At 38.5% G+C, this 20571-nt stretch overlaps 1 protein-coding gene across 2 annotated transcripts in view; it reads left to right on the forward strand.

Moving 5' to 3' along the window:
- The window catches only part of PHF21B (PHD finger protein 21B), a 160410-nt gene that overhangs the window by 105575 nt on the left and 34264 nt on the right, over positions 1-20571 (forward strand). For both annotated transcript variants that reach the window (XM_041398737.1, XM_041398738.1), the window contains one exon: positions 14522-14614. In XM_041398737.1, coding sequence (XP_041254671.1) covers positions 14522-14614 — 93 coding nt within the window. The remainder of the gene's footprint in view (positions 1-14521; positions 14615-20571) is intronic.

A 20571-nucleotide genomic window follows, 5' to 3' on the forward strand; every position in this document is an offset into this window, starting at 1 on the left:
ATACATCATTATATATTATGCATACAAACAAAATTCTGAGTCCCTTATTCTAATGCTGAGAGTTTTTAGCACATGATTGTTTTGATGTTAATCAGAATAGCTCCCATGGAGAGCTTTGATTCACTTCAGAAATGCAAAGAACGCTCTAAAAATGATAATACACTGTAGCTATTTCATTGTAATTGAGGCTGTCTGTGCTTCATAGAAATTATCAGTCAAGCATTCCTGAAAATGTCAGAATTTTCAAGTTAGTTCTATTTAAAGTGGGGGAACAAGAATGTAAGGGGATGGATAGAAAATTTGAGGGCTGTGTGATTCAGACTTGAAGTGCAGTTTGTAATAGTGAAAGATTATCAGCTTTGGGGCTGGAGAAATCATCTCCTAGGCATTTTTCTAAATTATGAGATGCATAAATGGGTCTACTTATTCTACGTGTGCTGTTACTTTTATTAAAGGCACCACTTCAGGAAATGAAAGGCTCTGGAATATTCCTAAATGTCTTAGTTCCATTTATTGTTTAAAGGTGGGGTTTTCTCATTATCTTCAGAGTTTGTGGCATAGTTCAATAATTTGCAGGAATCTGTTTGATACCAGACTGCAGACTCTGTATTTATCCTCTTTCAATGTTCATATTGCAAATACAGGCATGATAAGATCTCCTGTTGGTGTTCTAACTGTATCAGGATTTGGCAATTGGTCTGCTACTAATCTCACAATGTGCATTTGTGTCTATATTGAAATTGATTGGAAAAATGTATCAGGAAGTACTGATCTTCAACTATTTTATGTATAAATGTGGAGGGGTTGGTGAAAGACATGGGTGAGAGAGTAGATGCTGTAAACACAGAGTGCTGATGGATACTCAAGTAGTAAATAGAAGTATCTTAGAAGTAATTCCTGACAGTAATAAAGGCAGCAATTTTATTTCATCTGTGGATAATAAACTTATTTCACATTGCAATATAAGTGGTGTTTATGTTATATTAATATTTATTAGTACTTATTGATGCTAGGGTTTAGTTCTCTTTTCCTCACATCACAGCCATTTCATAAAAACTCAAGTTAAATTGCTACACAATTAGCAATTAAAAGTGTTTGTGTGTGTGAGAGAGAAGAAAGCAATCTGTGTGTGGAGATATTCCTATAGGGAAGGACAGACCCTCCCTGACTAGGAATCTAGAGAGATATGCTCCAAGTGATGGATTTCTGTTTGCACTAGTTTGCAAAGATTTGGTTCTTTGAATGCATATTTCAACCCACAGGCACTGTTTTGGTCTTCATGTAGGAGTGGCTTGCATGGGTTTCCTGCCTTTTTATGGGGTGTGTGTATATCCCCTGCTTTGACTGTGGGCAGTGCCTCTTCAGGTGTCGCCCTGTTCTTCTAAGTTCTTCTAAGCCTTCTGATGTTTACATTCTTGTAACGGAGTTTCTCACGCACATTTCTGTAAATAATTATTGTTTTACATTCTTTTCTGGAGGAGGAAAAATTTGATGGACTGTTGGTTTGTCCAGTGTCATTGGAGAGGTGGCACTGTCATCCTCCAATCCACTGTCACTTTTGAAAATCTATAATGTTACAGTCAAAAATTAAACTTCCCTTCTTTTTACCTTGGAAGTTCCAGTGTCCACGTTGTTTTATTTCGTGTCCTATAGCGACATTCAGGAATGAGATTGTGCACTATGTTAGATGGCCTTTTTGTGTGACATGTGAAGGATTGCCAGCTTGGAGGATAATGTGAGTCAGAAAGTGCCTGATCCAAATTTAACCAAATTTGTTCATCTCTAAATTTAGAGAATAGCTGAATGGCAAGACAGATATATTTCAGTTTCCATCAGTGACAAGGACAGAGTGTTGGCGGATGCCTGTTAAAAGATATAGCTTGTTTTTGATACTCATATATGTGTGTATGGGTGGGGAAAGACTGGTTCCTTTTACTTATCATGAGCCTGTTTCTTCTTTGACTGCTTTTGAATCACTCTTGGGCTTGGTGTTTCTTCTGTGCAGATAATTCTTGTGCAGATGGTACGCTGTGGTCTTGAGTCATGTTTTTGTCCTCTTGAGTAGAAAGACTTGCATTGGAATTGGATTTTTATCATTATGAAAACTGAAATATAGACCCTTTTAAAATAAGGCAGGCACCAGGCAAGGTAAGACAAACCAAAATTCTTTTTGTTGCTCTTACAATCAGGCTTCAATATCAGTAATTTCAGAAAACTATTTCAAGTTATCCTCTATTTGAGCATAAACCTGAGTTAACATGTATATAATTCACATGTCTTCAACAGGATTAATCATATCCATGTATCAGTTCCCATTTACCTGCTTTTCTGTGCTGGGGTCTTTTTGACTGTTCTAATTCTTTGGCCAAATATTGTCCTTGGAGATTTGACCAGTTAAGGCAAGACCATCACCACTGCTTTTGTACAAGGCATTTTGTTAATGGGTATGACTGTTTGTCTGGGGGTATTTCTCCATGAGATCTTTATTACAGACCTTTGTTTAGCCTATTTTTCTCATTTCATTTTATTACAACCCCAGTTCAGTGACTTGTGTCATTAAATTTGCACATATAGGATATTACAAACAATTTGATTGTTGCATCCCTCACTGAATCAAACGAGACTGGCTGGGTTGGAGATGTGTTCACTTTTATTTGCAGGGTCACTGCAATAGCAGTGACTGAATAGGCAATACCAGAATGTGAATGACAGCTTTGATAAGATTAAAGCAACATTGTGCTTCCTGTAGTTTGCTGAACTGCTAATGATGATTTAAGGGTTTTACCTTAAACATTTACTATCCTTTTGGGTGTGAAATAAACCCACAAGTCAGCATTGTTTAATTTAATATAACATTAATTTTTCTTTTAATAATATCTTAGTACATGAAGATATTTTTTTAAAAGAAGGCTATTGTAGCCTAGTAGTAATAGAATACTGTAGAAATTTATCAGAGATGCTACAGAGGGATACTATGATTTTAGAAGACTGTATATGGTAATTGATTAGCATTTGCTCTAATGAAACCCCACAACCTAATTTGCTGTTTTCATGGTTTTTTTAGAGTGAAGCATTACTATATTCGTTTTCCCTCAGACCTGACTTTTCAAAATGCAAGCAAATCCTCTATATTCTGTCGACATGTAATTTTTAACCTTACCTGTAATGTGGAAAATTAGATATTGTATTTATTATTATTGCTAGAAAAGGACAGCCCAACCTCCCTAATAAGTATGAGGCGATAAAAAGCTTCAGGTTTCTGCTATATTTGTGGTTTTAAGTGGGTTTCAAAGCCAGAGTAAGTGACACTGAACCATCACTATGATTACTCAGAATTGTCAAGTCTTGAGGAATATGAGCTCTAGCTCTCATTCTTCTAGCCTGAATCCAGAAATTAGTTTTGAATTGGGAAGTTATTACATAGAACCAGAATTAATTTATATCTTGGTATATCATGATGTCTTTACACTTCACTAAGTTTATGTATGTAAGTTTTAACAACATAGTATTTCTCAGCAAATTCTGTGAGCATTGTCAAATGTGTAAGTTTGGAACATCTCCACTGAAGTCAGGTCTAGAGAAGCTGTATTTGTAGCAGGAGAATTAATCTACAAGATACATCACTAGCATGTCTTTCACTATTTTCCTAATAACAGTGCAATAGGCTTGGCAAGCTATTAGTGATTTTTGGTTTTGTTATTATTACTATTGTATTTTCTTTTAAAAGGGATGCTTAATAAAAAGAAAAAACCCACCAGCTTTTTGACATGTCCATACTAATGTTTACATATTTTCAATTTGCAGTATGAGGGGGTAGAGTGTACAGAGCTTTCATATCTGCATGCAGAAGATAATTGAGTAGCTTCCCTTATCAACATTCAGCTTACCAATGGCATGGTATAAATAACCCTCTTTGAGTAAGAGCCCCTCGGTCTAAAAAATTACTAGCCATTTCATGCTCTAAGTGGTCCCTTTGTAGCTTTCTGGCAATTATTTTGGATTCAGGATATCTTTTTAAGAAATAAGAAAGATGGAGGGAAACTTTTTACAAGGTCTCATATAGTGACAAGACAAGGGAGAATGGCTTCAAACTGGCAGAGGGCAGAGTTGGATGGGATATAGGGAAGAAATTCTTCCCTGTGAGGGTGGTGAGGCACTGGCCCATGTTTCCCAGAGAAGCCATGGATGCCCTACCTCCAGAAATGTCCAAGGCCAGGCTGGATGGGGCTTGGAGCAATATGGTCTGGTGGAAGGTGGTGGAGTGAGATGATCAATAAGGTCCCTTCCAATGCAAGCCGTTCTATGATTCCACAGTTGTCTAATTAAATAATAAAAAAAAAAAAAAAAAAAAAAAAAAAAAAAAAAAAAAAAAAAGACGCTTTACCTCTGGGAATGATGTGGTTAAGTCCTGATCTTTTCAATGGTATCCCTATGGAGACACACTCAGCCTTTCATTGGGCTAAGACTCATAAAGGTCCATGGCTCTGCCTCCATGAAGACTTTATTGTTGTGTCATCTGATTTGCACAGTAGGCAAGATCAAAACACAACATATTTTCTCTCTCTGTCTTTTGTTTCTAGCAAAAGCTATTTAGACTAGATCTTTGGAAGAACTTCAGTGCTGAAGTGCATCTGGCTGCCTGGAGCTCAAAGATCCTCAATCTCTGCTCAGTAGCATTCAGGCCTGGGCCCAGGTGAAATCTGGGAATGCCTCTATTTCTACCAGTTATATTCCAAAAAAATGATTGAACTGGGCCATTGTAGGAACTGGTGTCATGTTAACAAGGGTGAACAGCAAGGTGACCAGAGCATTGATTGGAATTGTTGGTTCTGTTTTCCCCCAGGTGTTCTCTAAGCCACTGGGCCACAAAACCACATCCTTTCTTCTGTCACTGGCTAATTTAGCAGAAAAGCTTGGAAGAAGAGTCTTTCCCTCCAGTGTGTTCTGACTGTTAAATGATTCACAGTGTGAGTGTAGGATATGAAATCTTCCTACTCTGGAGTAGGTGGTTGGGCTCCCAAGAAACTGGTTGAAGGAAGAGATAGGAAGGAGTAGGAAAGGAAAGAACAACTTTCATGGAGTATGTTTTGAATGAAACTGGTTAACCACAGATTGGTCTCCAGAACGGGGATTAGGGAGGGGAAACTCCATGGGAATGAAGCAGGTCTCCTCTTTCAGAGCAAAGTACAAACACATGGACTCAACAGTGCAGCAAAACACATCAATGCAGCATCTCGGGAAGGAAAGGAGATTTTCTGCTTACTAGTTCTAAAATTTCCTGGCTCTGTCATTGAAGGAAGCACTGGTGCTCACTTTGGTATATTTTAACTGTGGAAAAATGTTATGGGTAATATATTGTGTTCTGAAAGGTATGCTTATGTAGTCACATATATATACATATAAAAAAGTATATATTTATGAATTTATTTATATAAGCATAAATTTACCAAATCCTTTTGCTATCTGAACATAAAATAACAACCTTTTATTTGGATCATCAAAGAACCATTTACATTTGTAAGTGAATACTATGGAGTTTACCACCCTGCAAAACTAAATATGGCTATTTTCTTTTACTAGAAGACAGCACCTACATAGCAGTATCTGCAATGATTTTTCACAGCTGCAGTCCTAGAACTATGGAATACCAAAGTTAGGAATTCAATAGCAATGGTAATTCTACCATATTGTGCTAAAGCAATGTTTTCCAATGGGTTTTTCTGAGGGATAAGTAGCTTAATATTGCTGAGCAGTCTTCCTAAAAAGTATAAAATGCATGCTTATGGGATGTACTGCACATCCAAGTTAACATTTGCTGAGAAAGCTGCTCCTTCCTTTTTTTTTTTTTTTTATCCTAACAAATGATATTAACTGCATGATTTTGAAATCAGTCATATTTATACACACTCTATATAGAATTCAGGCAAAATTTTATTGTACTTTCCCCAAGTTCTATTCTCAAGGAAGTAACTTTTGGTACCAACATCCAGTTATTATGGCTGAACTGATAGAACAGCTTCTTTTGTCACAAAGGGTTGGAATTGTCATTCCATTTTCTTTGTGGGTTCTGTCTTCCCCCACCCCTCCCCTGCTTTTCTCTGCCACCTTAGTTAAGAAACATTGTTTTTCTCCTTGTCTTTATTCTGTTGCTTGTTGGATACTTTCCAAAGCAAATCCAACTTTCTTCTGCCTAGCAAATTGGATTAGCTCAGCTCAGGCCTGACAAAAGGTACTGTCTGGAAGCAAGCAGTGTTGTTGCCTCAGGTTGTCACTTCCCTCATGTTTTCCAGGCCTTCTGAATGACAGAAGAACACCTAACACTCAAAGCAAAAAGTACAAAAGCAGCTCTGACTCCAGTGGGTGCTAAGGTGAAATCATATGGAATTCTAATTTTTCAGTAGCTGCTAGTATGCTGCATGGGCCATTCTCATAGGTGAGGATTCCTAAATCACTAAGGGATGTTGGTCATTTCCTCCTTTATTTTTCATCCCCTTGCCTTCCCTTTTCATACTGTAATCTTCATATCCTGCAGCTGTGGTAGGACAGTGGTGCTTTAGTAGCTGCTGGGTCTGTTGAAGATTTTCATTCCTGCCTGAGCTCACTTGAGGGAGAGGTGTGAAACTGCTTTGTGTGACACTGTTCATACATTTTCCCTTTACTCAGGAATATTTTTGCAAACTGTGAATGCAGACTAAGTAATTTGAAAACATTAGTCATTAAAAACCAGATCAACCTGGAACAGCTGAGTAGTTAAACAGCAAACCTTTTATGAATCATCTGAGCAAGAGACTATAGGTGTGATCACAGCTGCTGAGTCTTGCTTCAACTCATTGGCATTATGCTCATTTGTGCAGGAGGTGGAGATTTAATTAGTTAAATATGGTTTCTGAATAAGGCTACAAATCACAGAACAGGTATGTGCATGCTAATGCATTTAGCACACCCAAACTTTCTTTTTTCTTTTTTTCTTTTTTTCGATTCAGAAATTTGGAGTGTGATCTAATGCCTGTGGAAAAAAATCCTAATAAAAATAATTTGTAATAATACATATATATAAAAATTTATTTTGATAACATATGTAGAAATAATTTATAATTATTTTGATTTTAAAAATGGTGCATTAAAAAAAGCTACTGACCAGTAAATACCATGGTGCAAATTGTGTTTAGGAATAGGCATTTGGCACAGATGCCTCTTTGTGTAAGCAATCAATAGGATTTCTGAAACAGGGAAAAATGTGGGCTGCTTTCATTGTGTTTTCCCTTTGCCAGAGTACATACCTACAGTGTGTTCAGAGTTTGTATTTTTCAGTGCACCCAGATGACAATGTGCAAGTGGCAAGAAGTAGAGACAGTGGTTTGAAAATCCTGTGGTAAAAGCAGAGATAAATTGGGTGGTGCTCTGAAAAGCTTGAGAGACACAGGAAAAGCAGAACATTGCTTGCTTCATCTCTGCATATTCTCTTCTGATACCTACATGAGATGTGATACCACCTTGGGCTTCCTTGCAAATGAGTGGTGATGAAAGGGATGAGTACAAAAACCTCAGCAGCAACTAAGAATTTGGTTTTCAAAGCAGGTGTGGAATTTAAGGTGATACTTTGCCACCTACTGCTTGTGGCTACCCCATGCAGAGAGAGCTGTTCCAGGACAAAAGTACAAGTCATTGTTAATTTGCTATAAGGAGAGTTGTTTTAAATAGTATTTTTGGTGTCCAAAGAAAGGACAGTTTCAAAACTATTGATATTTTTAAAAAGCAACAGGACATGTGTTTCCAATTGTCTACTTCATAACAATCATATATTGCATATGCAAGCATGATTAATGAATTCTGAGTAAAGGGAGAGGAACTGGGGAGAACAAACACTTTTAAAACCTGTAAACCTTTACATTTCTATGAAATTCCAATTAAATTACCGTTTATACAAAATATGTGTCTGAAATAACAGCCTCTTTAGAATACAATGAAATGTGAAACTGATACCTTATTCCATCAGTTTATTGGAAATACCATGCACAGTGATTTCACCAGATTTTGGAAAATGAAAAATGATTTCCACCAATTTTTATGCAAGTTGAGTCTAGAAGGAAAGAAAAAATATGTATCTGAACATGTCTTACAGGAACCTCAAAGTTATGTCCAAAGGCCTGTTGCTTTTATTGGTGGACTCTCTGGAAACATGATAGTATTCAGATGTTTAGGTGAACTAGAGGACAGCAGTTATCCAGGATTCCTGAGAAAAGGGGCAGCAAGTTTTAGGTCAAATCAGCTTGGAGGCTGCATATAGTGCTTGGCATTTATATAAAGCAAGCTTAAGGTTGAATGTAGCATTCAAGTTGTAAAATGGATGTAGAATGGGTAAAAAACCCCTGCAATTACTTCAGTGAGGATCCATTCAGGTTAAGAATTTTCGTCTTTGCTGTTGCCATAGCAATCTGTTCCCCTGTCACTACCACATTAAAAATCCATTCTGTAAAACTGTTGTTGCCAATATTGAACATGTAACAGACAAAAAGATTTTTTTTTAATCGCTTAGGTTCAACACGAAGAAGACCTAGATCTTAAAAAGATGCATACATATGTTCTTTAAAAAGAAGATTAGTATTTCCATAATTCATTGCAGGAACACAGTATTTGTGCTGCAGTATTGATGTCAGTATAAAATAATTTGCAAATAATCCAGCAATGTAGTGTCAGTTGAGCTCAAATAACTGAACTGTTCAGCTGAGATACAACAAACCCATATGTTCCCAAGTTAAACTCTTATTTTGGTAATGTGCTGTAGAACTGAATGTGTCTTTAACCTTCTGTTACTGGTTGAGCCTGATTCTCTTCAGTGATTGACTGGAGTGATTTTACTTACCCTGGTGTAATTCTGGAGTGGGAGAACAGTTATGTCCCCTAACAGCTTTACATCTGTGATGTAATCTTAAACTGCTCATGGACACAAGCTCTGCATTGAGTTTGTAAATATAATGAATTGTAGCAATAAGTCTTTAAGCATTTGTTGCTACATCTAAAGGAGGGGGGAAGGCAATTTATAATTCGAAGTGAACATAGCAATGGTTTGACAAATGTAGGTACCCAAACTGAGTAAAATGCAAATATTTTTCACTAGAGATACAATATTTAGATACATACATATATATGTGTGTGTGTGTGTGTGTACACTCGTTCAGGACTGAAAGGCAGAAGCTTGCTTAAATCACAAATAGTCCCAGATTTGAAAACTCAGGCATTGACTAAATAAGTCATAACATAACAGCTGGAAACTGAATGTATGGCCCTTAGTCTGATCACTGGTAATGTAGGTCTCATCTTTGCTTCTGCAGTAGCATCCTTTTATCCTCTGACCATCTCTAGACTTCATCCTGTGAATTCTTATTCTCTGCCCATGCCATACTTCTTTGTTTCACTTTTTATGTCTTCCACTTGCTATTCTCCCCACATTTCTATACCTCGGTTGTCTTTGAGAGCCTTTATCCTGGGATGGGGTTGATTTATTGCAGGAGAATCACAGGAGGTTCACAGAATATCCTGAGTTGGAAGAGAGACCCACAAAGATCATTGAATCCAACTCCTGTTGGTTACTCCTGTAGTTACAATGCAAGGCTTGAATGGAAATGACAGCGATAAGTGCTCTTCTTTTATAACTGCACTTGTCAATATCTCTTAAACTTTTTCATTTTCTTTTGGTTGAATGGGAAAAACTGGTGGGTTTTTTTTGTTTGTTTGGTTTGGTTTCTGTGTCCTGTTGTTTGGGGACTTGACCTGGTTTTCCTATTATAAGTTATTACTACTATCTTAGTGAATAAACTGACTAGTGAAAAGGATGATTTCATTTGGATCCCTTCACCTCTTTTTGCAATTCGAATGTGACCCTTTGGAAGGTGCTGCTGGATGACATTTACCCAACTGGGATTGCAGGTCCCTCCACATTGGGCCTGCTGCATTCCTGTCTGAGAGCATCTGTGGATTGCTGAGTCAAAACCATGTCCCTGACATGCCAGATCCCTGTCTGCCTGTGGAGGTGGCTGGAGACAGGAGTTGGGAAATGTCTTGTGTCGCATGTGTTCATTATCCAGTAACTCCTGCACTGAGGGATGGAGTGGTTGAGCTTTCTGTCCCAGGGATGGAGGTTGAGGTAAGAGTTAGCAAAATCATGAGCTCCCAAAATGCTTCTAGATGTAAAGTTTAGTGAATTAGACAGTAGGAAATACACTGGATGTACTTGTTCTTATTTGAAAAAATCCCAACTGTATAAAGTAGTAAGTCTGGTTTAAATGCATACAATCAAACCTGAGGTGAACTGAAATTTGGCTCTTCACTTTCCCCCATCCCTTCACATTGTAGATGTTTCAGGGGGTCACCAGAAAACCCCAAGTAGCTTTAGACAAAGGAGAGATTCAGAAATATCGTTGACTTTTATGGACCTTTCCATTAAAATGCTTAGAGCTGTAAATGTAGAAATAAGAAATTAATTTATCTTTACAAAAGTGCTGCTATTCCGCACTCATAAAATAGTCTTTTGAGTTATTGTTTCTGCTTGTATCAATAAATCCATACAAAATGCTTAAAGGTCAAGCATTGCCAGAAAAAATGTCTTTTCAGCTTGTTAATTAGGAGTTTATAAGAATGTGCACAAACTTGCTCTTTGAATAAAATGGAAAAGAAGGAGAAAAGAAAAAGGTCCTCATAGATAAAAACAATAGTGTGGAATTAGTGAGTGGCAAGTCTTTGCTCCATCAGGCTCACCATGGCCTGGGCAGTCGTGGCATGAAAACAGGTGGCTCTGCTAAGAGGAGGAGCAAGAGTTTATTTTTCTGTTTGTTGGGGAGGTATCTTGGTTAGTCACCTCCTGAAGCCCACGGGCTTGATCTGAGGGCCCAGCTTGAGCTGATGTGCAAAGGGGAGTGTGAGCAGGATTTGACATGTCATAGCTTGAGCCATGGGAAATTTGTCCAGTTCTCACTGTGTGGCCAAGGGCATCAGATAAAGACACTTATGTTTTTATTTCCCAGGCAAGTGGTTGTATTTTCTCGTTTATGTACAGCTTGAACAAGAACAAAACAGTATAAATTGTACCCAGAGACAAATTGCCCAACCACCCATTCTGGCAGCTGCACATCCTTCATTGCAGAGAGCACAACTGGGATTCCCTGTTTCATACTTCACTTCTTTCACCCATCATCATGGAGACATCCTGGTCTGCCCAAAAGTTAGGCCATTTGGATGGAGGTCTCCATGCATGGATGAGATGAAGTTAATCAGTCACATGGATTAGACACTGGAATTTCCACCTGCACAACAGTCTAGCCCTGACCATTATCATTTTGCCTCTAAATGTAGACTTTTTTAATCACTAAAAGGGAGACAATAATACTGACCTAGGTGAAGCACCCAGATGTAAGAGATGAAATGTGTTACAGGAGAAGTACGGAGGTCAGTGAATTCTTGAATAGCTTGAGCTATTTATTGCCCAAGCTGGGAAATAGTAACAAAACAATGTAGATAGTGAAAAATAAAAGAGATTCTTACATATCTCTCTGTCTGAACATATTGTAGTGCTAATATTAACATGAGATTGAAGTTCTTATTTTTTTCCTTGGCCATATGATTTCTATACTGAGGTTGTTTCCTTGAATATTCAGTAACAGAGCCTTACTATAAAATCATTTGTAAACAGAAAACTGCATTTTTGTCACTAAAAATTTCATAACTTAAGAGTGCTATTATTTGGTTTTGTACTTTTGTGTTCACTGCAGAACTACTTCAGGAAAATAAATCTGATTAACTTTTTGAAAGTGCAGGTGACAGGACTGATGGTAGATCAATTATGTGCTACCCACAGATGATTCCTCCTGACTTTGCCTTCAAGTGAAGCTGAGGAAACAGTTCACAGTAGTTTTGTGGTGTTTCTTGTTTGTTGTCTCATTTCTTTTGTCTCAATCATTCACTGTTTTCAAACTTAACCATAACTGGCCCAGCAGCGCACCCTGGGGCTGACATGACCTCCTTCCTCACAGGACAGAGAGTCATTCTGTTCTAGATGCTTGGTTGGTTTTTTATTCCCTGGAGATATTTAAAGTAATAGAAGAGAAGAGATTTTTTTGCTCAGACATGGAGTATTTTGTGCATCTTAACAATTGATAACTCTATCTTACTTAACATTTCAGTAATTTGACTCTTATCTTTATAATCAGTTCCCAATTTCATTCAGTGTCAGCACTTTGTATTTTAATGCCATCACAGAATCATTAAGGTTGGAAAAGACGTCCAAGATCAAGTCCAACCTTGGACTCAACACCACCATGCCAACCACCATGTATTTTGTTGTCCACTTTGGAAATCTTTGCAAATCCTTGTGTATCTGTAGGAATAGGAATATTAGAATGTGTGTTTGCAAGGTCAGAGGCAGCAGCCTTTAAAGCAGAACTTCCCAGATGGCAGAACTTTTTGTTTTTAACTTTCTGTAGGGGGTATCTGTGCAGACCAGGAGAAGTAGTGGTGCCCTTGGTATTTCCAAGTAGACCTTGGAGTTCACTGTGTGGTGAAAGAAATCTCCTTTGGGATAGTAGGAAAATATAGATCCTACTTGTGATAAGCTTTCTGTAGCATGAGTTGGAAAGTTCACTTTGGTATTTACCCTAAAAAATCTGAATCAGGGCTGAATTGATTACAGTTTATGCTAATATTAAGCAGGAAGCTGTGATAAGTCTAAATAATGCCCATAGCAGCAGGTGGCAGCTCAGTTTCTCCTCTTCCCAGACTGCAGTAGTTCATCATGTTATTCTTGATGATGTGTGAGGTTGGGATAGGGTAGAGAGAGCAATAAAGTTGTTCAGTCAGATCCTTCCCCTTGTTTTTAGTCCATGTATCACCCTATAAGGAAATTGTGGCAGAAATAAAATACTCCCTTCTGTTCCTCACCCTGCTGCCAGATCCGTAATTTCTAAAGGAACATATCACTCTGTAAGGAAACTGTGGCAGAAATACTCCATTCTGTTCCTCACCCTGCTGCCAGATCCATAATTTCTAAAGGAAGGTGTAACTTCCTTGTTTTATCATCCATGGATGGAAATGCTGCTCTCTCTGCCCTCTTCCCCTCTTCTCTTGGTTTGAGACAGAATTTTAATGGAGTATGGTTTTTCCATGGATAATCCAGGGTACTGGTAATCCATGAGTACTCAAGAAAAATTGTCGTGCATCTTTATAACTGTTCAGTTCTCCTTGTTTTAATCAGGCAAATCTTCAAATGTTAATCTTTGCTGAATATGCAACATCACACCCCCAAATGTTTCTGACAGGAGTAGCAGAGGTAAAAATATAAATGCTGTAGGAGAAGTTTATTAAGAATATTCTGCCTGAATGCACTTGTTATTTCTTATCAAACACTGGAGACAGAATGAAATAGACTGTTTTGCCACTCTGTGGGTGAGGTCTGAGGAGAACATATCAGCATGGATATGACACACTTTCACTTTCCTTGAGCTGATTATGTTATAGTTTCTTTTCTACTGACAAATTTCATTACCAGATTGGGGTAATAATAGCATATTTTATCTTGCTGGCTGTGATCCAAACTCTTGGTTTAGAGCAGAGTTAAATTTAGAGAAATTCAGCTGAATCTATATTTTTCTCCATATTAGCTATTTCTAACAGCCTGGTGAGATTTTCTGTAGGGTGACTGAGTGTCTCTTGCTGTTACAATGACAGTCATATGCTTGCTTATATTGCTGTGTCGTCCCAACAGCGATAACCAAATGCTAGATAAAAGTTACACAACCTTGCCTTAACAATATTGGCCAGTTAACCAATGTATGAACTTTTGGTTAGAAGCTGTGGCTTCCCCATCCCTGGGAATGTCCAGGGCCATATTGGATGGGGTTTGGAGCCACCTGGTCTGGTGGAAAGTGCCCCTGCCCATGCTGGGGGGTGAAATTGGGTGATCTTTAAAGTCCCTTCCAATCCAAGCCATTCCATGATTCTATGAATTGAAATCAGGGATGAAAGACATTGAATGGCAAAAGTTACCTGTCTTCTTTACATATATGGCCCATTTATAAATTTATAAGCTACCTACTTATTCCATCCTATCTTAAATAAGCTTTGAATAAATTTGGTATACAACTAAGAAAAGGGTGAGTAACAAAAATAATCATGGACAGTAATAAATGCTGTGTTGGCCCAAATGGGTGTCAGCTGAATGTTGTGTGACAGTGTGCTGTAGTAGATTTATAGGCAGCTTTCCATTTTAATAATTCAGTATTTACTATTTCCTGAGGCATAGCAAATATCTCTTTGTGACCCTGGCTACCATGAGATGCATCATTGTACCAATACATGTCACTGTGGTGCATTTCAGATCTTTTTTGCAAACAATCTGGTGCCTAGAGAGCCTTCAGCCAGGGCAGCTGGGAAGAGAAAAAGAGCTGCAAGGGAACTGCTGGCTCAGAGAGATTCTGTCTGGGAAAGCTTTTCAATTGTTTTAAGCTGTGTTCAAATGTTTTTCTTCCAACAGACTTTGGGAACTATCACTGCAGTGCCCATTAAGGTTCCTCAGGTCAGCTCCTTGCAGAGGTTGGCAGGACAAGGACCAGCAGTGCTACCTCAGGTACAAAATACACTTTCAAAGAGGGGGTTGTGTCATTTTGTACATATTCTCTGCTTCTGTCTACTGCCCTGGCCTGGGTGCATCAGCACACTGATTTTGCAGAGTTGTGTTTTTCTTCTCAGTCCATGAAAAAAATTATTCTTCTGGGAATGTACTGATACCACAATTAAAAGCTATAAAATGTAATGTAGATTCATTGTGGAAGAGCAAAATACATATGGCAGAATGTAAATTTATGCTTTAAAGTTGAATCACAAATCACAGGAGTGAAAATCTGCAATTCTGTAATTAAAGAACTGGTAGAAGTGTTACCCTTCCTGTTCAAGATTTAACCCCATGTTCTGTTTCACTGACTTATTTGCCTTGTCTATCCCAGTGCAAAGTTTTGGCCCAGCTAACCCAGGTGCCAGACTGAGGAAAGATTCTCTGAGTAAGAGTGAAAGAGAGTTGCACTCACTGTTTTTTAAAATGTTTCAAACTGTCTTCTTTTCTGAACACCAATCACTGTTTCTGTAACTATGCACTTTATTCCCCATTCCAATCCTCTTTCTCAAAAATTTTGGATGTAATTTTCAACAGGTGTTTTGCTGCAATTCTATGGTTTGCTCTTCACATTAATGATTATTAAATATAAATATATTTCTCCCACTGTGGCCCTTAGAGCTCTATTTTTCATATATGAAAACTAGATAAGTGCTAAAGTTGATGATATATAATTTTCCTTTTTTTTTTTTTTTTTTTTTTTTTTTAAAGTGGCAGAATCTAGTATAAGATCTGTGAGCTAAATTTACTTGAAGGAAGAAGAATTTCCAATACAAAGTTCTTAAATTCTCTTTAAATTACATTTTGTGGAAGGCAGTGTTGTGAACATAAAAGTGAGTTTTCTTATCAAGTTCAAGACTTTGCTTTTCAGTTGTTCTTACAACATAATAACATTTTGATTTCTGCCATTTTGGGGTGTCAAAGATGAGCAGATTGCTCCTGAAAATAGATGAGGTTCAAGAGCAGCTGAAAGACCTGTAACAGGACCTAAATTGTCATTTAGGTTGTGTTTCAGCAATAGTGATGGCATTGCAAGTGCTGCACTTAGAGAAGTACCAATGCCTTATGCTTCAGTTAGATAGAAAAATCTCATTCAGTGCTAGATTCCATTTTGAAGAATTGAAAAAAGTGGAGGAAGCTGATTTCCTCAGCTTTCAGAGAAGAACACATCCTTTCTGTCTTGCTGTTTAGGTCATGGCAATATTTTTGTTTGTATTTCACTTTGTTTCACTCCCTTCATGGAACAGCTTCAATTTCAGACCTGTTTATGCAATCATACTTAATACTAATCAACTACCAGTGCTTTCTTGGTTGCCCTGAGCCATAGCTCACTAACTTTTCTATTTAGTGAATATTTCATATAGATAGAATGGGCAATAAATACCTAGCAATCTCATTTCTGAAAAAAACTAGAAATTAAGTAGGCAGCTGTATGTAAGACCATGTTAGGGGCATGTCTTATGCCCTGAGTTTTTTCTGGCTTTTTCACAGGGCTGCAATGGGCCAGCTTCTTCAGCAACAGTCTGTCCTATTTACATGCCAGTCCTCTTTTATGCTGCTTCATGGTCCATATGTTCCTCTCCCCCTCCAAGCTCACAGAGAAGTTTAAAATTTCTATACAGATTCCTAGTGGGGAACTCCCTCCATCCTTAAACATCCCTCCTTTGTGCTCAATGTCTTCAGAGATACTAGGTTTTCATCTACAAGTGGAACATTTGGCTTCTAATTAAACAGACAGATGTCTTGAAAATAGACTTAATATAGCCAGAATGGTGCAAAGCTGTCATTCCCAGGGAAAGCTGGATGCAGGTGACCTGGGAAGCCACTGTAAGTCTGCAGCACTGTGTCACTGTGAAGGCTGTCCTTTATCAGAGCTGTAGGGTGTGTGCATAGTCACTGCTCTGGTCCAGGAAAACTAGAAACTTCAGACGGAAATATAAAAATTCCAGGAAGCAAGACCATGTGATACCACACAGGTGTTATGGTAAAAAACATCTTCTTCTTCCTTGTAGTGTTGTGAAAACAAGCACCTAATAAAAAATTAGTTTGGAAATTAAGAGGTGTATATTATCTTCCAGTAGGAGCTGGAAATCATGCAGAATTAAATCCAGTCACAGTCCATGTCCTCAGCTTTTATTCATCAAACTTGGTCACAGACCAGGCTGGCCACTAACCTCCTTTTGTCTCTGTGGGTGACAGCAAGGCCCCCCCTCTGAGTTACTGGCACAATCCTGCCATTCTAGGACTGACTTTCAGAGATGCAAATTCCCATCTCCTCAGCATACCAACAAGTTGGGTCCAGCTGGGTTTTGGCACCTGCTAAAACCTTTACTTTGTTTGCCCATGTAACAGCAGATTACTGGGACAGCAGAACAATATTCATCACTCCTCTACCAAAAATTTGGAGTATTTCACAGGGAATGAAAGCAGTGTCCAGATGTTATCTATGGCTCAGTCTTGTTCTGCAAGGGATGTAACCTTCCTCAATCTCCATCTCTGCCAAGTCTGGTTGTGACAGTGAAGTGTGTAGAGCCCTGCAGTGATGAAACCAGAGCAGCAACGGCTTCTGTGCTCCAGCAGCTGTCTCTTTATTCAAGCAGGTGAGTCCAGGTGTAGCTGGAGGTGCAGTGGCAAGTAGAGTTGCACTCACCTAATCTTTTGGGCTGCATATGCTGCTTCTGTGCAGGTATGTGGAGGAGTGGAAGGCCTGGGTGGAGCCTTTTTGGGATTCCTGCCATTTTAGGAGCCTACTGATATGTGAATCATCATCTGGGAGTGCCTTTCCTCTAGGGTGGACAGATTACTTCTGTCTCAGGTGCACCTGGGAAAAATCCAAGTCAGTATCTGCATTCCTGGCAGCACACCAACTGCTCCCTGGCATTTCTCCTTTTGGCCAGTCTCATTATTTCTTTGGGATTCAGATTCCCTTTAGATTTACAGGTAGGCATAAATATTACCATGCTGGCTGGCCAGAAAGAGGGGACTCGTCCCTTTTGAGGCCTCATCATGTCTAAAGGAGTTTAATAGATTTGACACTTTTGTGCTCCTCATCTTGACAGCCTCTTTTGATTTACCCCTATGCAATCAAGCAAAAACATACACACAAGTAAAACTAGGCACTTAACAAGAGTTACATAAAATAATGCATACAGCTCCCTCATTTTCCACATTAGTACAGATACTTGTCATTTGTTTTGTTCATTTGAATGGGTTTATGATATGACCCCCTGGAAGCTTTTCCATCTGGGAAATGAAGTTTCCAAATTTGCACATTCACAAATGGCAGCAAAATCCCATCACTTAAAACCACTAATTAAGCGGTGAGCAAACAAACATTACTTACAAGCTCTTTGCGCAACACAAACAATATTTTAGGCATTCATTATTTGCCAAAACAAGCTTCTTTGGCAGACATTTGTGGGGGGTTTTTTTCTGTTTTTTGTTTTTTTTTTTTTTTTTTTTTTTAATTTGGGATTTTTTTGGTTTTGTTGTTGGTTTTTTTTTTCCTAAATATGAAGGTATTTTTGCTTTCATCAAATAAGTGAGCCATGATGTTTGAGAATCTATTTCCAGTTAGCCATTCTCTTCTTACTTTGGTCTTTGAGGTCTCCAGTTGAATAAGGTGCTTTGAAACTGCAGACTTTCCACTGCACTCTAGAGGTCCTGTACTTAAACACTATGGTACTCCAGAGCAATTCCTCCTCTTTATGGCACAATCTTCTCTAAGGAGGGGGTGGCATTCTGTCAGGTTGAGTTCTAATATCCAGCTGCAGAGCAAATGTTCTGTTTATTTTGAACTGGTTTGCAGACAAATATAAGTTGCACTGTAGCCACCTGGAGGTACATGTGAAATGTGATTTTCTGTTCTTCAACAGGAAGATTTTAAATGAAAAGGTAAAAATATTAAAACAAATCCCCTGTTTTATTGTCAGTAATTTTGGCCTAGTCCAATCCTCATTCAAATTAATGAAGAGACTGTGACATTTTGAAGGCAGTTAAATCAGATTACAATGCTATCTCCCTGACCTGTCTTTCCAGTGATGGTTGAAGGCACAATTTGGGATGGCTTTGCTCATGACACCGCTGCTTAGAGCAGAGCAGTGTCTGCATTGGAGGGATCACATGGGTTAGTGGTGAAAACAAACAGGTACTCACAGGTGAAATATGTATGTTTCAATCAACTCTGCCAAGTTCTGCTGTCAGATACTGCTTAGTTTTTATCTTCTGCAGTGACTTTATGTCTTAGGTTGGAAATGGGTGTGTGTGTTCTATTCCTATCTGATGGGGCAGTTATCTTCTGTTAATTGGGCAGTTTTCTTTATATCTTCCACAACCCATCCTCCCTCTGGGGAAATATCTTCTGTTAATGGGCCATTGAGTGTCACTGCATGGCTGATAAAATTACATCATCCCACTGGGAGAAGCTCTGCCCAGAGGGAAGAACCAAGCATTCCTAACTGGATATAATCTGAGTTTGGAAGACCACAGGCAGCCTTTTCCACTGGATTCTCAGAGCAACAGCCCTTTCCCTCTGGATTCCAAGGAAGACCAGGCCCATCTACACCACCACTGGATCTTCAGAGGAAAACTCCACCCTTCTACAGGATACCTGCTTCAACAGAACCACACTTGTCACTGCAGGAGGGCTGCAGCCACCATTTAATGGGACTGCTGCCAGCAGGGTGTCAGGTGGTATTCTGACTCTGTCAGTGTTGTTTTGTATTACTGCATTGTTTATTTTATTTTTATTTTATTTTCTTCCCTAATAAAAAACTGTTATTCCTGCTCGCATATCTTTGCCTGAGAACCCCCTTAATTTCAAAATTATAACAATTCAGAGGGAGAGTTTACATTTTCCATTTCAGGGGAGGCTCCTGCCTTCCTTAGCAGATACCTGTCTTTTCAAACCAAGACACTTTAATGTGTGTAATTCAGTAGGGTCTGAATGTGGTCACTGGGCTGCCCTGGGACAAACTCTGTTATCTTGGTGTGCCTTTATTCTTCACTGGGTACCAGGTGAGCCCAGCCAGAGTCTCCACATGTTCCCAAATGTTAAAAACACAGTCCCATTTTTAAAATTTCATGTCACAGTTCTCATGAGCACATTTCTGCTGGTAGTTGATGCTTCTCTTCACATGTGTACCAAACCCAGGTACTGCTCCTGGCTTCCTCAGTAGTAGGGCTTCTGGAGGATTTCTTAAAAGGAAAACAGCTCCTAGAGACAGAAATAGGTTTTGGGATGCCACTGTGTACTACAGAAGAAATAGGCTGGTCTGTGGCAAAGTCTCTGTCTGTTTGCATCATGAGTTAAAAAAACCCCATGATTTTTAGGTGTAAAACTGTACTTCGCCATTGGAAAGCATTACTAAACACAAGTCAGTTTTTCAAGAAAATAGAAAAAAAGCTCACAGGCATACATATTTTTATAAAAAATTATAAAGAATTGTGCAGAACAGAGACAAGATACTTTGTTGTTTGATTGAGAATAGAATAATGGTATTGAGTAAAGTTGTTTTTACAATATTGGGGGAAAGGACTATAATAACCTAAGGGATGCTGTGAAACTTTTTGCTATATAACTCAGCACTTCCAGGGAAATGTGTTGGAATGCTACTGGAGGAGAAGAGAGAGAATCTAATTGAAAGCAACTTAATCAGTGTGGTAAGCAACCAAGCAACAGTATTTAATATTCATTGTATGCATGCAGAAAACAAGCAAAATTACATTTTATAAAAGGTTTGCAGAGGCCTGGCTGAACATGTAGCCCTTAATAAATGTAGTTATTAATCTGTTTTATTGCATATAAGCTCTTCTACTGTGTTTGTCACTGTACTTGAAGCACCTTCTGGTAATGTGTTAGGCACCAAGATGGACATCTGATGTAAACTATTTCTCCTCTTTTCCTTTGGGAAGAA

The sequence above is a fragment of the Onychostruthus taczanowskii genome, unplaced genomic scaffold, assembly GCF_017590055.1.
Source record: "Onychostruthus taczanowskii isolate IOZ18803 unplaced genomic scaffold, ASM1759005v1 scaffold15, whole genome shotgun sequence".
Lineage (NCBI taxonomy): Eukaryota > Metazoa > Chordata > Aves > Passeriformes > Passeridae > Onychostruthus > Onychostruthus taczanowskii.